General features: G+C 39.3%; 1 protein-coding gene across 9 annotated transcripts in view; it reads right to left on the minus strand.

The window, feature by feature from the left end:
• LOC143035081 (vesicle-fusing ATPase 1-like) overlaps positions 1-20,166 on the minus strand; it is a 151,721-nt gene that overhangs the window by 17,833 nt on the left and 113,722 nt on the right. For 8 of the 9 annotated variants that reach the window (XM_076201599.1, XM_076201596.1, XM_076201595.1 and 5 more), the window contains one exon: positions 4,486-4,574. In XM_076201599.1, coding sequence (XP_076057714.1) covers positions 4,486-4,574 — 89 coding nt within the window. Of the gene's footprint in view, positions 1-4,485; positions 4,575-6,625; positions 6,870-20,166 lie in introns of those variants that run through there. The other variant, XM_076201591.1, reaches the window with a different exon arrangement.

The following is a 20,166-nucleotide window of genomic DNA, read 5'->3' on the forward strand; positions in this document are numbered from 1 at the left end:
GCCAAAAAGGAAAAGGCATAAAATCATTCCCACCCATTCCATCCCTGTATACACTCCACACCCCTCCACCCTCCCTCTTATCTTAGCACCTCCTGGATGATGGGTCGTCCCTGCACCTTGTCCACTGCCCTGGGTCAGAAGCAGTGTCGCAAGACACAGCACATCCACAGCAAGGCCGCTTCATTAAATTGGCACCCCCCCCCCCTCTCTGTCCCCCATTGCATAAAAGGAGAAGACGGGGAGAAATCCCTTCGGGCTGGGTCAAATTTTGCTCACACATACTACCTCACCCCCCATCTCCCCGCCCATTCCACCTCATGCATCACAACATCATCCATATACAACCATTCTCCATTCACCCGTCTTCTGTCCTCTCCTGTCCTTCCTCAACAGACATCCCCTCTTCCCCAAAGCCCCCTTCACCCATCCATCCACCTCATCCTAGGACTTCCCCTCATGTTCACTCCCTCCACATCTGCCTTCCATACCTCTTTTACTAGTCTTTCTTCACTCATTCTTTCCATGTGTCCAAACCATCCTAATACTCTTTCATCAACCCTATCTCCCAACTCCCTTTCCACCCCCGTTCTCCTCCTCACCTCCTCATTTCTCACTCTATCTAGCCTAGTGACCCCTATCATACTTCTCAGACACCTCATCTCAAACACATTCAAACTCCTTCTCTCTTCCTCTCTTATGTTCAATGTTTCTGCCCCATACAGTGCTGTTGGCACAATCACTCCTTCATATAGTCTCCTCTTAGCATCCATTCCCAAATGTCTATTCCTCATTACACTCTTCAATCCACCAAGGCATTTACTCCCTTCTCTCAATCTACATTCTACCTCCACCTTCACTCAGCCTTTTCCTGCCACATTTGCACCAAGTATCTAAAACTATCCACTTCCTCCAGTCGCTCTCCCTTAATGCTCACTTCCAGTCTACTGCCACTTTCACCCCTTGTACATCTCATCACCTTACTTTTACCCACATTTATCTTTAGCTTTCTTCTATCACATACTCTCCCAAACTCTAGTCACCAACTTCCTCAGTCCCTCCTCCGATGCTGCCACAAGCACAGTGTTGTCAGCAAACAACAGCTGGCTCACATCCCACTTTTCTCCATTTTCTTTAACCATCTCCAATCCCTGACCCACTACCCTTGCATTTACCTCTCGCACTACCCCATCCATGTATAAGTTGAACAGCCAGGGCGACATAATGCATCCTTGACGAAGTCCCACCTTTACCTCGAACCACTCACTCTCCATTTCTAATCCTGACACAAGCTCTACTACTCTCATAAAAACTCTTGACAGCTCCTAGAAGCTTTCCTCCTATCCCATATATCTGCATAACCTCCCACAGTGCCTTTCTGTCTACCCTATTGTAAGCCTTTTCCAGATCCATAAAAGCCCAAAAAACATCCTTCCCCTTTCCTATAGCTTTCTCACATATTTGTCTTACCACAAAGATCTGATCTACACAACCTCTACCCGTCATATATATATATATGTATATGTATATATATATATATATATATATATATATATATATGTATATATATATATATATATATATACACATATACCAAGGGCTTCTTCCCTCTTATAAGGGAGGTAGTCAGTCAAGGCACATACCCACTCCCACCCATTCCTCTCACATCCACCACCTTTGTTTTCCTCTCATCTTAGTTCCTCATGAATGAAGGGTCATCCCTTTCTCCTGCTCACTGTCCAGGTCAGAAGCAATGCAGCAAGACACAGTACATCCATAACAGGGCCACCTCACTTACACAGCAACTCTCCCTCCTCATCCCCTTGTGCAGAAAATAGAGAAGATGGGGGAGAAATCCCTTTGGGTTGTGTCAAAATATGATCCATACACAACCATACTCCATTCACCCCTATTGCCTGCCTTCTCCCTTCCCTGCTCAACAGACATTTCTCTCTTGCTCAGAGCCCCTTTCACTCTATTCATCCATCTCATCCTCAGTCATCCTTTCAATTAACTCCTTCTATACATCTTAAAAGTTCCTTCCATCCACCTCTGGTTACCACACCTCTTTTCATAGTCTTGTTCACTCATACTATCCATGTGCCCAAACCATCCCAATACTCTTTCATCAGCCCTATCTGCCAGCTCCCTGTCCACCACCACTCTCCTCCTTACCTCCTCATTTCTCACTCTATCCAACCTTGTAACCCCTGCCATACTTCTCAGACATTTCATCTTAAACACATTTAAACTTCTCATTTCTGCCTCTCTTAAATTTGAAGTCTCTGCCCCATACAGTGTCATAGGCACAATCATCCCTTCATATAATCTTCTCTTCGTATTCATTCCCAGATGTCTACATCTCATGACACTCTTCAATTTCCCAAGACAACTTGTATCTCTCAATCTACAGTTTACCTCCACTCCCTCCATTTCCTACCACATGTGACCCCAAATACTTAGAACTATCCACTTCCTCCAGTCTCTCTCCTTTAAGACTTAATTCCAACTTTCTGGCATCTTCTCCATTTCTACATCTCACCATTTTTCATTTACTCACATTTACCTTCAACTTTCTCTATCACATACCATCTAAAACTCCATCAGTAACTGCCTTAATACTTCCTCTGACCCTGCTACAAGTGCAATGTCTTCTGCAAACAACAAATGGCTTACCTCCCACTTCTCTCCACTATCTCTAACCATTTCCAATCCCCTGCCCATCACCCTCACATTTACCTCCTGTACCACCCCATCCATGTACACACACACACACACACACACGTTTGCCATATATATAAATGATATGGACGAATGTGTAAATTATTACATGGATTTTTTTTGTCAACGATGCTAAATTACTCAAGAGAGTGAAGACAGAAGAAGATTGCAGATCACAACAAGATGACCTGCATAAAGTATGGGAATGGAGCCAGAAATATGAGATGAATTTCAACATCAAGAAATGTAGCATAATGAATTTTGGAAAAGGCAAAAATAGAGTTTCGGGAAAATATATGATGGGAAACAAAGTAGTAAGGAAAGTAAACTAAGAGAGGGACCAAGGAGTAATCATCTCAAGTGACTTGACACCTGACAAACATGTAAACAAGTTATTTGGAGAGACCTACAATTTATTAAGATCAATGAAAGTGGCCTTCGACTACATGGATGAGGAGATGGTTAAGAAATTAATTGTTACATTGATAAGACCGAAATTAGAATATGCTATATCAATGTGGGCACCTAGCACAAAGAAAAACACAAGGAAATTAGAAAGAATCCAAAGAGTGGCAACAAAGATGGCACCCACACTATCAAATTTGACATATGAACAAAGATTGGAAAAATTACAGCTGTCAACATTAGAGCAGAGAAGGGAAAGAGGCAACTTGTTGACCATTTTCAGAATTATGAAAGGGATGGAAGTTCTTGATAGAGATGACCTATTAAAATGGGACAAAAGAGAAACAAGAGGACACTCAAAGAAATTAAAGAAAGACAGTTACAGAAGAGACCTGAAAAAGAACAGTTTCCCGCACAGAGTGATTGATGTCTGGAATGGGCTGAACAGTGAAACAGTAAATGCCAGAACTATACACGAGTTCAAAACTAAACTGGACGTGGAGAGATACGAAAACGGGTCACAACGAGCATAGCTCCCGTCTTGTAAAATACAACTAGGTAAATTATACACCTAGGTCTTTTAATACACTTGCCAACCTCCACTTCTGTGGATGTTTAGGCCCTGTGCATAAACCCACTTTGGGAATTGCTGGTGTTTTATGTCCTGGGCCCAAATGTCCACACAAGCAGCAGTTTGCAAGTGCTGGATTAAGGGAGACTTAGGTGTGTATATACATACATATAAATATATGCATGCAAAACAGACTAGATACAGAAGCAATCACAGCCTTCATCAGTAAGGACACAGAAAAAAGTTATCAGTAAACTAAAAAACTCTCACAACCAGTCCAATTAAGTTAATAAACTACCAGATGAAACATCTGAGTCCTGAAGCAATAAAAGCCCTGACATATCTTCACTCATTCCTGACTGCACAACAGGATCCCAATAATCTAGTAAGGAGTATGAATTATCCCCATCCTGAAAACAAACAAACCACCAGAGAACCCACCGTCTCACTCCTCTCAATCACATTCAAATGGATGGAGAAACAGATTCAAGAAAGAATTGAAACATACCCACCTTACCAAATGAACATGGATTTAAGAAAGGACACTCCACAATGACATTACTGTACTTACAAATACCATCCAACAAGTACTCAACGGGTTCAAGAAAATGCTGCAAGGTTCTTCTATAAGAGAACCTTATAGCTACATTCTCAATCACCAAAAAATGAGTCACATTCAACCCACTACAATTATGTATCAAATAAATACAATTCTCTACAATATCTTCATTCTGCAAACTATAGGAAAAAATGTAACTACAAAACCAACAAAGTGTTATCAAATTACTTACTTGATTTTCTGAGTGAAGTCATTTTCGTTGACAATGACACAGTTGGTTAGCGACAAGTCCTCGCTAGGACATTTGGTTACTTTCATCATCTAAAATAAAACAAGAATGAACAAGATTAGTCACCATGTATGTCACTGATTATTACACTATATACTCTCAAAAAGCAGTATTGAAAAGTGAAAAATTATAGAACTGAATTTGTTATATGATTTTATATGAAAAAACCTTAAAATGGAGCATATAACAAATAACTACTGCCTCGAGAAGAATATTTGGAATACTGTCTGTGTTGTATTTGTGTGGATCTGTTCACATCAACAACTAGCAGGAAGAGAAGGGGAGTAGTTATTGGATGACATTTTTCCTTATGTGAACATAAAACAAATGATAATAGTTCTCTCAAGTTTCACCAACTTGAAACCCAGATTCCTACAGTGGCTGGCAAGCCCTCCCATAGATATTTTTGGGTAGAATTTATGTGTTACATTATCCCACATAGGGTCCTGACTGATAAGTCTTATACAGACTTAAGTGACACCCCTATGGACCAGAGTTACACAGCATTCTTTTATGATTTGAGACTACAATCCACAAAAAAAATTACTGGTCACTCTTAAATCCTACTATTCCTCCTTCAATACTTCCTTTACCAATTCTAGACTCTACTTCAGTACAATACTGTTCCAAGGGTAAAAGCACTATTTATCACTGACAGAATACTAAATACAGTGTTTCCAAGCCACCAGCTCATAGTTGATGGAGGGAAATAGTTATCAGTTATCAGCTCTCTTTGTATGAAAATGCAGAGGAAGTAGCGCGGAAGTTAGAGAAATTAAATTTTGAGCCTGGTACGGAAAATGTCAACTCTTGTTGGAGTGCACCTCCAGTTGGAGAAGTGGGTGTTGACAGGTTTTTAAGATGTGTTAGACGTAGTCTTTCAGCCACACTACATAGGCTTTGGGGTCCCTATAGAGGTCTCTATTAGGGACACGGGTTAGGTTCAATGAGTGTCAGTTCAGGGAAGGAACTTGTCTGTCAGTGTCACATTGTATCGTGTTAAGTGATAAGTTATGATAAAACCTGAAATACAGTTTTTGTTGGTGTTTAATATACCATTCAAAGAGCTCACAATGGATGAATTGCTGCTTATACATACTCATCACTGATTCTTTATCATTTTATCAATAATTTTATAGATTAAAGACCTATTATTTTATAGATTACAGAATCAACGAAAGGAACCTACACTTAGTCCCATACTATGAACATCAGGGAAATTCATTTCCGTGCCACCCATCTGCAAATTTTGTCAACACTTTCACCTATATCTGGAGGTGCAGTCTCGATGTATTAATACCCAGTTTCTAGACCAAGGCTAAGATCTTTGACTGTAGTTTCTCCTGATTTTCATAAAAGGTGATGTAACAACCTGTGATTCTTCCTCTTTCTGTACTACTATTAGCCAGTAACAGAGAAATGGTCCCTTACAAATATATCCAATATCTCTTCTGAATGATCTATGGGAGGCCCTAAGAATGGTTTCCAACTACTGTAGGGCTGCAAGTTTCAATAAAATTCCAGAATCACCCAATCACAGATATTTAACTCGAAACTTGCTTGTCTAATAACTTCTTAGCTAACCAACCATTCTACAGGAAAAAAGAATATTAGATCTTTCAGATGCTAAAATAGAAACAAGTGAAAAAAGTGTTTGCATAATACTGGAATAGAACCCTGGTTTCGAGTCGGTGACTCGAAAGACAATAATTATAATATTCTTGTGGATTACCATTAGTAGATGCATACCATGTCAGAGACTGTTACCATAGGCATAAAAGTTAGGAACTAAACAAGGCAGTAAATGTGCTGGCGCCTTCCCCAACCTAACGACTGGTACATACATGCAATTTTCTACATCACATGAATATATCTAAAATTCTATACATATATAAAACAATAAATAAATAGTTTTCGTATACCCATATAAATATTGATATGTAACAATATCATATGATTATATTATATAACCATATTATACTCTTAATTACCACTAAGGTAATTTTTTTCTATATCAAACTATAAAACTATGTATCAATCATTATTTAAAAAGCAATTACAATCTGTAAACAAGTATACATACAGGGGAAATGGGTTCCCTTCCCACACTGTATCCCCCATTTAGCATTGTTGTGGTTGACAAGTACACATCAGCTGAGATGACAGGGCCGAATTAGCTGCAGCCCGAAACGTTAATTCGCAAACTGTCGTATGAATAAAATTCTACACACCTTTTCATGTTTTTAATATTCTGTGCTTTTAGCAGAGGAATTGTCAGTATTTGCATGACCAGTGGGTTTCCTAATAATTTAGATATAGCATTTGAGCCATTTCTTTTGTCATATTCTAACATGAGGGAATTTTACCTATTACGGAAAATTTTATAAAAGTCAAGGTTATTTTTACATGCCCGTGGCCATGGGGCATTCGGCCTTCTTTGACTACCAACAGACGATTTGTTTAGTTACAAAAACTTCCCTTAATTTGTCCACAGTATTCACAGATGGTGAAGTTAATAGCATAGATAACTCGACCAACTCAATCGGTCTCAAAATCCTGCTGCTACAGCAGTAGAATAATGTACTATATCACTAATGGTGCTACACAGATCTAGTTCTCATTCGTACTGTTTTGGTACCTTTTAGTACTATTCTGTTGTTCCTGATACATAATGCAATGTTCCTTTAATATATTGGTGCTCAAATTTTGGTCTCTATCCTATGTGTTACGAACATTTTAGTAGTACTGATTGGTGTTACTCCTGACTTCTGGTCCCCTTAACCCCTACATATGTTGTCTGGGTAATTTAGTGTAGAATAACAGACTAATGAGGACTTCAATGGAAATAAGCTCACATGCTTTTTTGTGTTATCCTCGGCAACTGTAATTGTAATTTCGAACTATGTTTTTCCTTTATCTGTATTTGATGTATTTTATTTATTGCCAAACTTATTATTATTATTATTATTATCATAGTGGTCAATTATTGATCATACAGAAGGTAAATAATCCTCCCTTAATCCAATTGCTGAGGGGATTTATATTCCCAGCTACTCCAACAATCTAGTATCTACATTCGTGAATTAGAAATAATCAAATTAATAACAATCAAATGGATAAATGAATAAGTGGATATATAAACAATTAGATCGATGGTAATAAATGAGTGAAACAATAATGAAATCAAGATAAATAATTAACGAGATAAATAAATAAATGCTAGATAAATAAATGAAGATATAAATATTAAGTAGATGAATAGATAAACAAATATAAATAAATCATTAAATAAACACAAATAAAAAGTAAAAAAAAAATAATAATAAATACATAAATAAATATACATCACTGATCCCTAAGGAAGAATGGCTCCTAAATTATTTGCCGTCCGGAAAAAGTGAAACCCGCGAATATATTGCGCCATATTGTTGGAAACACTTTTGCGATAAGATTATGATCGATAATACTGTAGGTTATGGGTAAAAACGGACTCAGTGTTGTGCTTTTGGATGCAACAAGCACAAGAAACGTAAATTAGAGCAGGGGATGAATCGAAGTGAAAGTGAAAGCAGCGAAGATGAATAGTCAAAGTTAAAAGGGGTCTCACTAAACGCCGACCAAAGTCGACCAACGCCGACCAAAGCCGACCAAAACCACACAATGATGTTTTTTTTTATCAAATGCATAATTTATATATAAAAAATAGCATATGGTTGCATTATTTGACCTATTTTCTTTAAAATGTGTGATTTCCATGTAAAATCATCAAAGAGAAGTTACGTTTTTATCCTCTGCAAAATTACCAACCGGCAACCAACGCCGACCAAACCCAAACAATGACCGCTTTTGCTCAAATGACAAAAACGTATTCTCTTTGATGATTTTACATGGAAGTCACACATTTTAAAGAAAATAGGTCAAATAATGCAACCATATGCTATTTTTTATATATAAATTATGCATTTAGGCAAAAACCATCATTGTGTGGTTTTGGTCGGCGTTGGTCGACTTTGGTCGGCGTTGGTCGACTTTGGTCGGCGTTTAGTGAGACCCCTTTTAACTTTGACTATTCATCTTCGCTGCTTTCACTTTCACTTCGATTCATCCCCTGCTCTAATTTACGTTTCTTGTGCTTGTGTGATATTAAGCTCAGGAAATATAGCAAATTGTATTTGACAATTTTTTCCTTTATTCTCACAGAAAACACATTATAAGATGGCGTCGTGAATTTTCAGTGATAAATATAAATAAATAATGGGGATCGCTCTCAGGATAAAGAAACCCACACTCTCACGCTAAAATCTTTGAAACTGAGAATGACGCAGTTTTTAACCTGACACCTTTCCACAAACTTGGTGCGGTGGGAATTTAGCTCAAAGTTGCAATTATGAATACATTGCAAGTCACGGAATCTTATATTAGTGATCTTATATCAGATTATATATCGATATATATATATATATATATATATATATATATATATATATATATATATATATATATATACCTGTGTCTATATGTATATATATATACCTGTGTATATATATATATATATATATATATATATATATATATATATATATATATACCTGTATATATATATGCATAGGCCTATATATATAGGTACTTACGTATTTATATATATATATATATATATATATATATATATATTATTTAATAAATTATCGTGGTCTGCTTTGAGAAAAATTCTTTAATATGTGTTGTATACGACAGTTTTCTTTTATAGACACGAGTACTGGCCTCTGGACCCCATTAATTCCAAAGTATTTTATCATTGTCTACATAAATTATGGTTTTGTACTTTGTCTTTGTACTTTTCTATAAAATATGTAGAATAATATATACTATCACAAATTTTATCATTTCTTTTGTGACTAAGGAGAGGTGTGATTCACTGTATTTGTCTTTCTACGTATATTTATACTAGAACGTCTTGTATGAACATGTTATGTACCAAGTTTCATTACAAGTATTTTTTCTTTGTTTAGGAGAGTATTATCATCATAGTTATTATTTCTAGCATTTTCTTCGTAGCACTTTGGGGAGGATGATTTATTCATTTATTTATTTTTGGTGGGTATTGGTAGATCTACGTGTCTTTGCTTGTCGGTTTTTTTTAACGAGAAGAAAATTTACATGTTAGCTTAATTTGTATTCCTGATGTACAGTTGTTTCAACATGTATTTTGATATTTCAGCGATAGTCGTCTTGTGTCTTTTCACGACTTATACACGCGCGACGTAAATGTGCGTTTTGTCAAACTCATGATGATGCCTAACGATGTGGTACTTACAAACGAAACAATAGCTTAACGTTAACAATATAATATACTAAACATTCCAATAAAATAATGCCTTTTGGAGATTCTATGACGAAGGCAGCTAGTGCGTTCCTGACGATTGATATTTACAGTGCGCAAAAGGTTTGTATTGTCAATTATGAAAATATTGACACCATCACTGCTGTTCTTCCCTAGAACGCATACGTTGGGTCTAACGCAGACTCCACGAGTCTTGACAATTTAACGATGCTGGACGTCAAGAACTGGTATTCAATTGACATTTACAATATTTTGCGCTAATGTTTCAAGTAAGACAGTACGATGAAAAACGAAAAAAGACGAAACATATTGCACACAGGAGCTCCGAGATACTGGGAGTACTGGCTGGTCGACAATATTTGAGCAGGTACTACAATGAAACGACATTTTTGACAATTTTTTTCATGTTTTAATAAGTTTCTAGGTTCGGGATCCTGAATGTATATGACGTTTCTTCATGGAAGTCCGTTCAATCAATTTTTTTCTTTATTTTTTGTTATTGATTTTTTTTCTTTCTTTTTACTTTTTTTTTCAACCTTGAAGGTCAGATACAGGACCAAAGGCCTATCCTTTGAGGAACGATCCAACCTCTATGGTTTTCCATGGTGGCTTAAGCTAAATTGATGAGGTTGTGTGGATTGTACCAAGCCTCCAACGCTTCTGATATCCGCCGTTGTAGACTTCAACAATTGCCTAGCACTCCACGGGAATCGAACCTACGCTTTCTGAGTTCGAGGAAGAAATGGTACCCACTGTTTCATGAGATTTACTGATGCACAGATTCGTAAACAGGACTCCAAGGACTCCAAGAGTCGTTTCCAGACTTTGTATAACCTCTGCACACGTCAGCAGAGGTAAAAGGGGATCACATTGGACTATTTTTCCGCCAATCTCCGATTAATCGACGGTACAACCCGCCTCCAGAACTTTTCCCGCCGTAAAATCGTTATAGTAAACAGTTTTGTTTTCTCAGTAAAGGTACATAGTATGTCATTTGATATGCTGAAGGAAAATTATTTTCCTACAGCATATCAGTTCCCGAAATCTGCGGGATGTAAATCTGCTCCAACAGTTGGGGGTAAAATATCCCAGTGTGACACCTTACGGCAATACCAAATCGCCTTTGTCAAGCCACAACACCAGTCCTGGCCATGACAGAAAGTCAGTTCCTATACTGGAAACCAGAAAGATCTGGAAAACATTACTTCCATCCTTAGGATTCACCATGGTCTTGGATCACGTGTTGGACTCGTGATCGACAGCTATTTCCCTCCCGGAAGAGAGCTCTGAGCTCATGTATGACTGGTTTCTGGGTAATGGTGTGACCTTACACGCGCACACCCACCCAATTCCCTACCCACGAGAGTTGGAGTAACGACTCGCAGCGCAGTGATACTGAAATATCAGCCCTGGGCGGGTTTCAAACCCGGACAGCCGTAGTTGCTGGTGGGAACTCTACCAACCGCTCCATCGAGAACCTACGAGACAGTGAAACCTTTGTAAGAGTCCCAAATCGGCGCCATTCACACCAGTCAAGATAACAAGTGAACTAATGGACCATTTGTAAACACGGAGCTAAAGTAAGTGTCCCGGAGTGTAGCACTGGCTATGTAAGTATTGTTGTTGTCAAGAGAAAAACACTTCAGGAAATGACTCAACTGACTCACGGCTGGTTCGTCCCAAGGGAGCCAAATCAGTGAATCGATTCCACAGACACTGTCTACACGTAGACTCGTTTACACAAAGGGAGCACAGGGAGTTCTTGTAAATATAATCATCATGAAATGTATCTGGCAGCAAATTAACACGTTGACGATGATGATAACAACCACGGTAGCGATGAGCATTGATGATGATGGCGATAATGATGACAAAGGTTAGCGTCGTCACCACCACCACTACCACCATAATCTTATAACGTAAATAGATCCAGTAGTCACGGGTAGGTTTCGTTCGTTCGTCCCAAAGCGAGCATGCAAGAGCGAGCGATGTAAAACCAAACGACAAGACGTCATGTCGTTTGACATCATCTTGCCGATACAAGCATTTCCATTTAGAGTTGCCGGATTTTTTTCCTTTATAAAATTCCATTCTATTTATTTACTAAATTATATAATAATTAATAAATTTATTATTATTTTTCGATTAATGTCTATCATAATCCGCTGGAGTAATAGAACACATTTACAAAATATCAAGAAATTCTAAAAACAAAGCGTTTAGATGAAAATCGAGAATTGCAGCTTACTCTCTTCGCCAGGTTGAAACGAACAGATCCTAGTAAACATTCAAGTCAATTTGGACGGGGCGCAAATAGTAACAGCAGCCTTGATGTGGACACTCTCCCCCACCCCCACCACCACAGCATCGCATCACATGAGAGAGTTGCGTGTGTTCTTGTCATTCGAAGCCCCACCCTTTCTAGACAGCGAGTCTCTTCTCTGTTATTGGTCACTCGACGCTGTCGTGTGCGTTCCCGTGTTTGCTTGTACGGGGAACAGTACGTACTCGCTGTCTAGAAAGAGTGGAATATTAAATGGTAGGGCCTCCACCCCGCAGGTTTTACTCACACACACACAATTATATATATATATATATATATATATATATATATATATATATAAGGTTTTCTTCAGTTTGCTAATGTCCTATTTTTTATTTCCAGGGTCTTAGCATATATAGAAATATAATTTAAAAAATTCTTATTTTCTAAACTTGTGAGAAATCATGACAGTTTCAATACAACGATCAATTTCATTTTGTCCGCTCATTGGTTATCTCTAGGTTTTCTAAAGACGAAACGATGAAAACGGGAGAGAAAAGTTTTGTTGTTCCTCCTTTTGTAGAAAATAAGGAGCGACGAAAAAATGGGATTCAATAGAATCTTAGAATTTCAAATCAGAAATTAGCGTGACAGGAAAGAAATTATTCTCGGATATGTTGTCTTGCATTGATCATAATCAATCATAGAATCATTTAAAGACGATACCACAGTGAAGGGTTGAATGGAGACAGGAGTTTTTCTTATACAAATCACGTTGTATTCGTTTACAACCGTTTGTATATAAAGGGACGCAGCAAATAGGCAGAGGCCACGGGACCAGAGAGCCAATAGGCACAGAGGTGCACTAACGTAGGATGATTGCAACCAATCAGGAACCACTTAGCAAACTGCGTTTACAGTCTCCTAAATTATTTTGTTTTTTATATATTTACTTTCATGAGAATTATATTTTCAAGAAATAAAGAAGTCTTGGATATCCGCAGTGTTTCTGTGTAAATAATTGTCTTTGTTTTATCAATATTTGTGACAAATCTTATCCTGACCTAGCGTCGATTCTACCACTCAAACAATTCCCCTTTATAATTGACCTCCGTGCAATTTGTCCTCCTGCCAACCAGGAGTTTACAAATCGTACTGCCCTTTCGCGAAATGATTTCCGCTGACAAAGTTTGGGCAGGTCATAAAACATTAAGTATACAACACAAGCAAAGAGGAGATTGGCATGGCAAGTCAAGAAAGTCGTGTATACTTTTTCTAAGAATGAGAGAATAGCGACGATGAAAATAATACTTTGAACGAACTTGCCTCAAACTAGATGACAAAGAATAGAATTAATATGGAACGCGGAAGGAAATAGCAAATGCTTCCAACGTGACGAAGCGTATTTGGGGCGAGTCCACTTTCGCACGGGGTGGGGAGGGGGGATAGCGTTGTTGTCACCACGGCCGTCATTACATGATTGGACTAATTTGGTTTAGACTTAATAGAAGATGGAGAAGCCTCCTTCAGATGGATCATTGTTTTATCTACAAGAACATTATAAATATTTAAATTTCTGCCGTTCACGAGAGGTATGGGGCAATGCTAGTGTAATTTTAATATTTGCCGCCATACCATATTTTACTTTATCTTTGAAGAAGAATAAAGATCCAAAAACTCACTGACAGTTCTATTTTTAGAGATTCCAAAGAGAGAGAACATTCCGTATAGAGAAAGAAAATCCCCAAGAGGGCATACATCTGCGTGACTGGTCTGCGGTATATGGATGTCACCAAAAGATCGTTAAGTTATGAAATCATAAAAGTAAACTAGAGTGGATTACACAGGCGTATTTCAGTCCCTAACGAGGTCGGACGTAGGAAAAAAATATTAGCAAACACACAGACGAATAAACACACTAATGAATAAATCAGCACGCGAGGATTAAAAGACACAGTGATTTCCATGTGCAACTCATTTTGAAATTTGAATCGAAACGGCCATGGGCGCGCGAGAGAAATCACAAATCTATTAATATCTAAGTGATTTGCAAAGACAAAAAGATTCTTCTCCTCATTCTTAATTGCCAGAAAACATTAGTCATCTCTTTCTAAATCTTTGCTGGTGGGAGATGCGTCTCTGAGAACACATCAGCAACTCCATGTGGGATCATTTCGTGTAAGTGTTTCATTCGCGCCTTGCATGGAGTGTCCGGTTCCTTCCATCACCCACTCTGATGCTTTTTCTTTATAAACTACAGTACTGTAAACACAATTAGTCTTAGGATTCTACATAAAACAAATTTTAAGAAAGAGAGCACAAAATCTAATAATGTATTCAACGTGTAGCCAGCCAGGTATAGCGGAGTGCAGCTGTAATACCAAGTTTTCAGTCGTGATAAATGTACCCCCCACTACCGTGTAATTTCTATATCCACGGAGGGTTGAGAATCACCGAAGTCGACACTAACAATGCAATATGGGAAGTCTTGGCTTTGTTTACATTCACCACTGTCGTCTCCAAGCAACATAAAATTATATTTGAAGGATGGCAGCAATAACTGACAGAGGAAACAACATTTGAGAAAGAAATATTTATCATCAGGACTTTTTTTTTTGTCATCCTCACATAAAATAAAGCTTGCTGTCGCCCTTGGGATGTAGTTACTGTTTTGTGCACACACTTGGTTTTTCAATGTAGCTGTGTACGTGACTCGAAAGCTGGTCAGATACTTTTCATTCGCCCTTTTGTTTGTTTATATATCGTTCCTTCGTAAATAAACTGGTAGCAGGGTAGATTTTGAGTACATGTCAAAAATGAAGAGTAATTGGACAAATAAATTATTAATCAAATAAATACATATATTAGTAAATAAATAAATAGATGAATAAGGAGATTGATAAATAAATGCATAACTATACCAAAGGCAAAATTTCCCCTTACAAGAGAGGTAGCCAAAAACATAATACATAGATAAATGGATGCATGAATAATTAAGTAAATGAATGAATAAAGATAAAAGAATGAATGAAAAATAAACAAATTAAATAAAAATAAAATATACAAATAAATTTATAAATCGATAAATAAGTAGATGAATAAATAAATTTCCACTACATTTTCACACTTATTTTCACAATTATAATTGCTTCCGAAAGGACCTGTGGCCTTTAATTCGTCAGCAATGGAATCGTCGTACAAAAATTTCTCATCGTATCAGGGCTGACAATAACTATAAATCTTATTTAAATGTGTAAAGCGGCTTCGGAAGCAGTGGGTACGCCATATTGGAATGTCGAACTCCGTAGATTTTGTTATGTCAGTCGGCTGACGATTCCATTCCTCATTGAAATGGAAGGGATGATCCGGGAGAAGAAAATTCAGGTCTGTTTCTCTGCTGAATGAAATTGTTTGGCGTTAGAATGAAGAGATGATTTACAGAGCGTCATCGATGTGTCTGTGTGTGTGTGATTTAACACCACGGTCTTGGATCACGTGTTGAACAAGTGATCGAAAGCCAGTACCCTTCCGGATTAGAGGTCAGAGCTCATATGTGGTGTGTGTGTGTGTGTGTATCGAGTAAACAATGATTATAGTAATGGTGATTACAATGATGACATCGACAATCTTGCGATAACAAAGTGAAGACAATGACGACGGTGGTGATGATGATAATGATGATGACGATAACGACGATGACGAAAGATAATGATGATGATTACGACAACGTTGTCGACGACAAGAAACCCGATAATTCGAAAAGAACGAAAGGGTCACCTGAAGAACTGTCACCCCAGAACGTCCACCTGAAGAATCCTCACTCCAGGATAGCTCACCTGAAGATTTGTAACCCCAACCAAATACACCTGAAGAATCGTCACCCCATTTAGGTTAGGTTATTTTAGGAATCGTCACCTTAGAATATCCCACCTGAAGAATTTTAATATCCTGTCGAAGTCTGGGGTGACAATTCTTCAGGTGATCCGAAAGAAAGACAGAAAACAAGGCACCACCGTTCGGTCCGAGGAGGCAGCTGTACTCCTCCTGCAAGTTCCTTACACCTGCACTGTACACTACATCAGCAGCCGCCCGGCGCGCATACATGCCGCCCCCCCCCGCCCCGCCCCCTGGCCACCTCCACCGCCCACCCTCACGCCCACCGCGCCTCCCGCCTGCGTGCGGCGGCGGCGACGGCGGCGCCCCAATCAATACGACCGAGTCCGAAGGGCGAGAAAGAGCGAGCGAGATAGAAATATATATATATATATATATATATATATATATATATATATATATATATAAATTATATATATATATATATATATATATATATATATATATATATATATATATATATAGAGAGAGAGAGAGAGAGAGAGAGAGATAGGGTAGAGGGAAGTAGGAAAGAGAGTGAGAGTGAGAGACAGAGAAAGGGGGAGGTGAAGGTAGTCTTTGCTTAAAATTAGTTCCTTTTGTCCTCCTGAATCATATCTTCTTCTGATTCATTATAGAAGCTGATGCACCAGTGAGGAGAAGCTGTATTTCCCAACTTCCTTAACAATCCGTTCCTTGTTCCGTTCTCTGGATAACATTTCGTCTCACGCGGATAGAGATCTTCCTTGTTTAACTTGTCCACTTCTTTCTCACTTTGAAAGACAACAATCATGTCACCTCTCTAATCTCTTTTGTGTGTGTGTGTGTGTGTGTATGATTCACCATTGTCTTGGATCACGTGTTGGACTCGTGATCGACAGCATTTCCCTCCCGGAAGAGAGCTCAGAGCTCGTATATGACCGATCTCTGGGTAATGCTGGAACCTTACACGCACACACACACACACCCAACTCCCCGCCCACGAGTTGGAGTAACGACCCGCAGCGCAGTGATACTGAAATTATTTCAACCCTGGGCGGGATTCGAACCCGGACCGCCGTAGTGGCAGCCGGGAACACCACCACTGCGCCACGAATCGCGTGCGTGCGTGTATCTATATGTGTGCGAGAGAGTAGTGGTGATTCGGCGGTGATTGGGTGTCCTAAAGGTGATCAGGTGGACAGGCCAAACGAACCAATCTTGTCTCGCCCAATCCATCCCCCCCTTCACACCTCTTGCGAGATTCTATTCTGTCTAAAACCAGACTCTTTCATTCAGAAGAGGTGGGGGGGCACCAACTCCCCAGTGTCTATTTGAGGGTCATCTCCCCGTCTTGACGAGTCCGTAGACATCGGGGTAGTTTCCTCTGTAGTACGACTTTCAGGCTGCCGCCAGGTGATTTTATTCAAATGAAGGGAGCTTCCTTCAGGAGCCGGCGTCGTAGGGGTGGGCGGAGGGGGGGAGGGTAAGGGCGGCCGGTCGCGTGTGGAGGCGCCATCACCCAGCGGTTTTGTGAATGAAGGATTTGCAGAGCCGGAGGGAGTGGCATTGCCTGCAAGCCGGCCAGCCAGCCAGCCAGCCAGGGAGGGAGTGGAGGGAGGGAGGGAAGGAGGGAGGGAGTAGAGGAGGCAAGGGAGGGGGAGGAGGAGCGGGTGCTGCTGCTGCTGCTGCCACTCCTGGACCTCGTAGAGAGGTTACGAGAGAGAGAATGAGGGGAGAAAGAGAGAAAAGGGGGGAAAGAGAGAGAGATAGTGAGGGGAGAGAGAGAGAGAATGAGGGGAGAAAGAGAGAAAATGGGGGAAAGAGAATGAGGGGAGAAAGAGAGAGAATGAGGGAAAGAGAGAATGAGGGGAAGAGAGAGAAAGAGAGAGGAGAGAGAGAGGGAATCAGGAGAGAGAGAGAGAGGGAATGAGGAGAGAGAGAGAGGGAATGAGGAGAGAGAGAGAGAGAGGGAATGAGGAGAGAGAGAGGAAATGAGGAGAGAGTGAGGAGAGAGAGAGAGAATGAGGAGAGAGAGAGAGGGAATGAGGAGAGAGAGAGAGGGAATGAGAGGAGAGAGAGAGAGAGAGAGGGGATGAGGAGAGAGAGAGAGAGAGGGAATGAGGAGAGAGAGAGAATGAGGGGAGAGAGTGAGAGAATGAGGAGAGAGAGAGAGAGAGATGAATTGAGGGAGCGAAGGCTGGAAGAAATGGTAAGGAAAGAGAGTTTAGGGAGATGGGTTGTAAGTTCTCAAAAAAAAAGTAAAATTGAAAACAGGAGAGACAAGAAAAAAAAAGGTCTCGTGTCAATCAGAAATGAAAATCTCCTCAAGGACTCTACTACCAAATCCCTCATCTCTGCAACGGCGATACCCTCCCTCCCCCAACGCCCCCTTAACTGACTAAAGTCGTCTGGTATTAGCCCAAACAAATCTCACAAAGGCCACGACAAGTTAAGAGTACGAATCAAGCCTTTGGCCATTGACGTGCCAGTCGAAAGTGCCACATGGCACGTAAGGGGAAGGTGGAGAAGATGGCCTGGGTGACGTAATGGGATCTGTGCAGCCCTGAGCTTCATTAGGATCAATGTCTGCGGTCTGTCAGAACAGTGCAAGGAAGATCTCTGACTGTGACTTGGCAAAGGTCGAATCCTTAATGTTTCAGTCTTACGCACATGTATGTTTTTAATTATAGGTACGTATTCGTATATACATACACAAACACACGGACATATGTAAGTAAATATATACATATGTAAATGCACACGCATACATATACACACAAGCACACAAACACGCACACGCACGCACACACATACAAATAAATTGTATACACACACACACACACACACACGTCCAAACATACGTTGAGACATTCTGACAGGCTTACGTGGCTGGGAAGAGGAAAGACAGGAGTCGTAATCCGATTAATAAACTCGGATTAAGACTTCTGTTTTTCCTTTTCTCACCCACGTCATTCATTCATATATATATATATATATATATATATATATATATATATATATATATATATATATATATATATATATATATGCGGAAAAACCACCAAGGAAAAAGATAAACTGATGACCAAGCGCTTTCGTCTATTCAGACATCCTCAGGGTACATAGAAATGAAAAAAAAAGAATACAAGAATATATACACAGAGTATAAGGTCAGGAAGGGAACCGGGAAAGGTTGTGAGGCTCTATTGTCGACCTGACTCGTTCGCGGCAGCGGACGTTTGGGCTACTACCTTTTTCACAATAAAATTGCCCAGTTTGTACATGCCATGACTTAAATTTAAGTTATTGACAAATGTATCTTTGATCAGACTGGATTCTATTATATTTCTAGTCTAGGTCTCCTGTCGGGACGGTGCTAAAGAAATTGTTGAAACTAAGTCATATTTGACTAGAAATATAATAGAATCCAGTCTGATCAAAGATACATTTGTCAATAACTTAAATTTAAGTCATGGCATGTACAAACTGGACAATTTTATTGTGAAAAAGGTAGTAGCCCAAACGTCCGCTGCCGCGAACGAGTCAGGTCGACAATAGAGCCTCACAACCTTTCCCGGTTCCCTTCCTGACCTTATACTCTGTGTATATATTCTTGTATTCTTTTTTCATTTCTATGTACCCTGAGGATGTCTGAATAGACGAAAGCGCTTGGTCATCAGTTTATCTTTTTCCTTGGTGGTTTTTCCACATATTTAGAATCACGAGTTTATGTGATTTCTCATGCATATATATATATATATATATATATATATATATATATATATATATATATATATATACATATATATATATATAATTGCAGTCTTTATAAAAACGTTTCCTTAAATCGCTCTCCTGTGTAACTGATGAAAATGGACTCGCTAAAATCATCCCTCAGGACATCGGAACCTGTAGTGACCAAATAAGAGTGAAACGGAGTGCAAGATACTCTTCATGGACAACAGAAACGTGTAGGAATAAAGTCTGGACTCTGTTGAGAGGTGAGGTATACGAAATATATCTAAGAAATCCCTGTACTACGTTCGTGGTCGTGGTGGACACTCAGTGCATTGATTCATTGATTTAAATGATTTAGGTTTGTCTGGAGTATTCCGTAGAACGTCCTCGCAGACAAGCAAAGCGACATGACGTCACACGCTTCGAA

Source organism: Oratosquilla oratoria, chromosome 18 (genome assembly GCF_046742065.1).
Source record: "Oratosquilla oratoria isolate Oo_2021 chromosome 18, ASM4674206v1, whole genome shotgun sequence".
In the NCBI taxonomy this organism is placed as follows: domain Eukaryota; kingdom Metazoa; phylum Arthropoda; class Malacostraca; order Stomatopoda; family Squillidae; genus Oratosquilla; species Oratosquilla oratoria.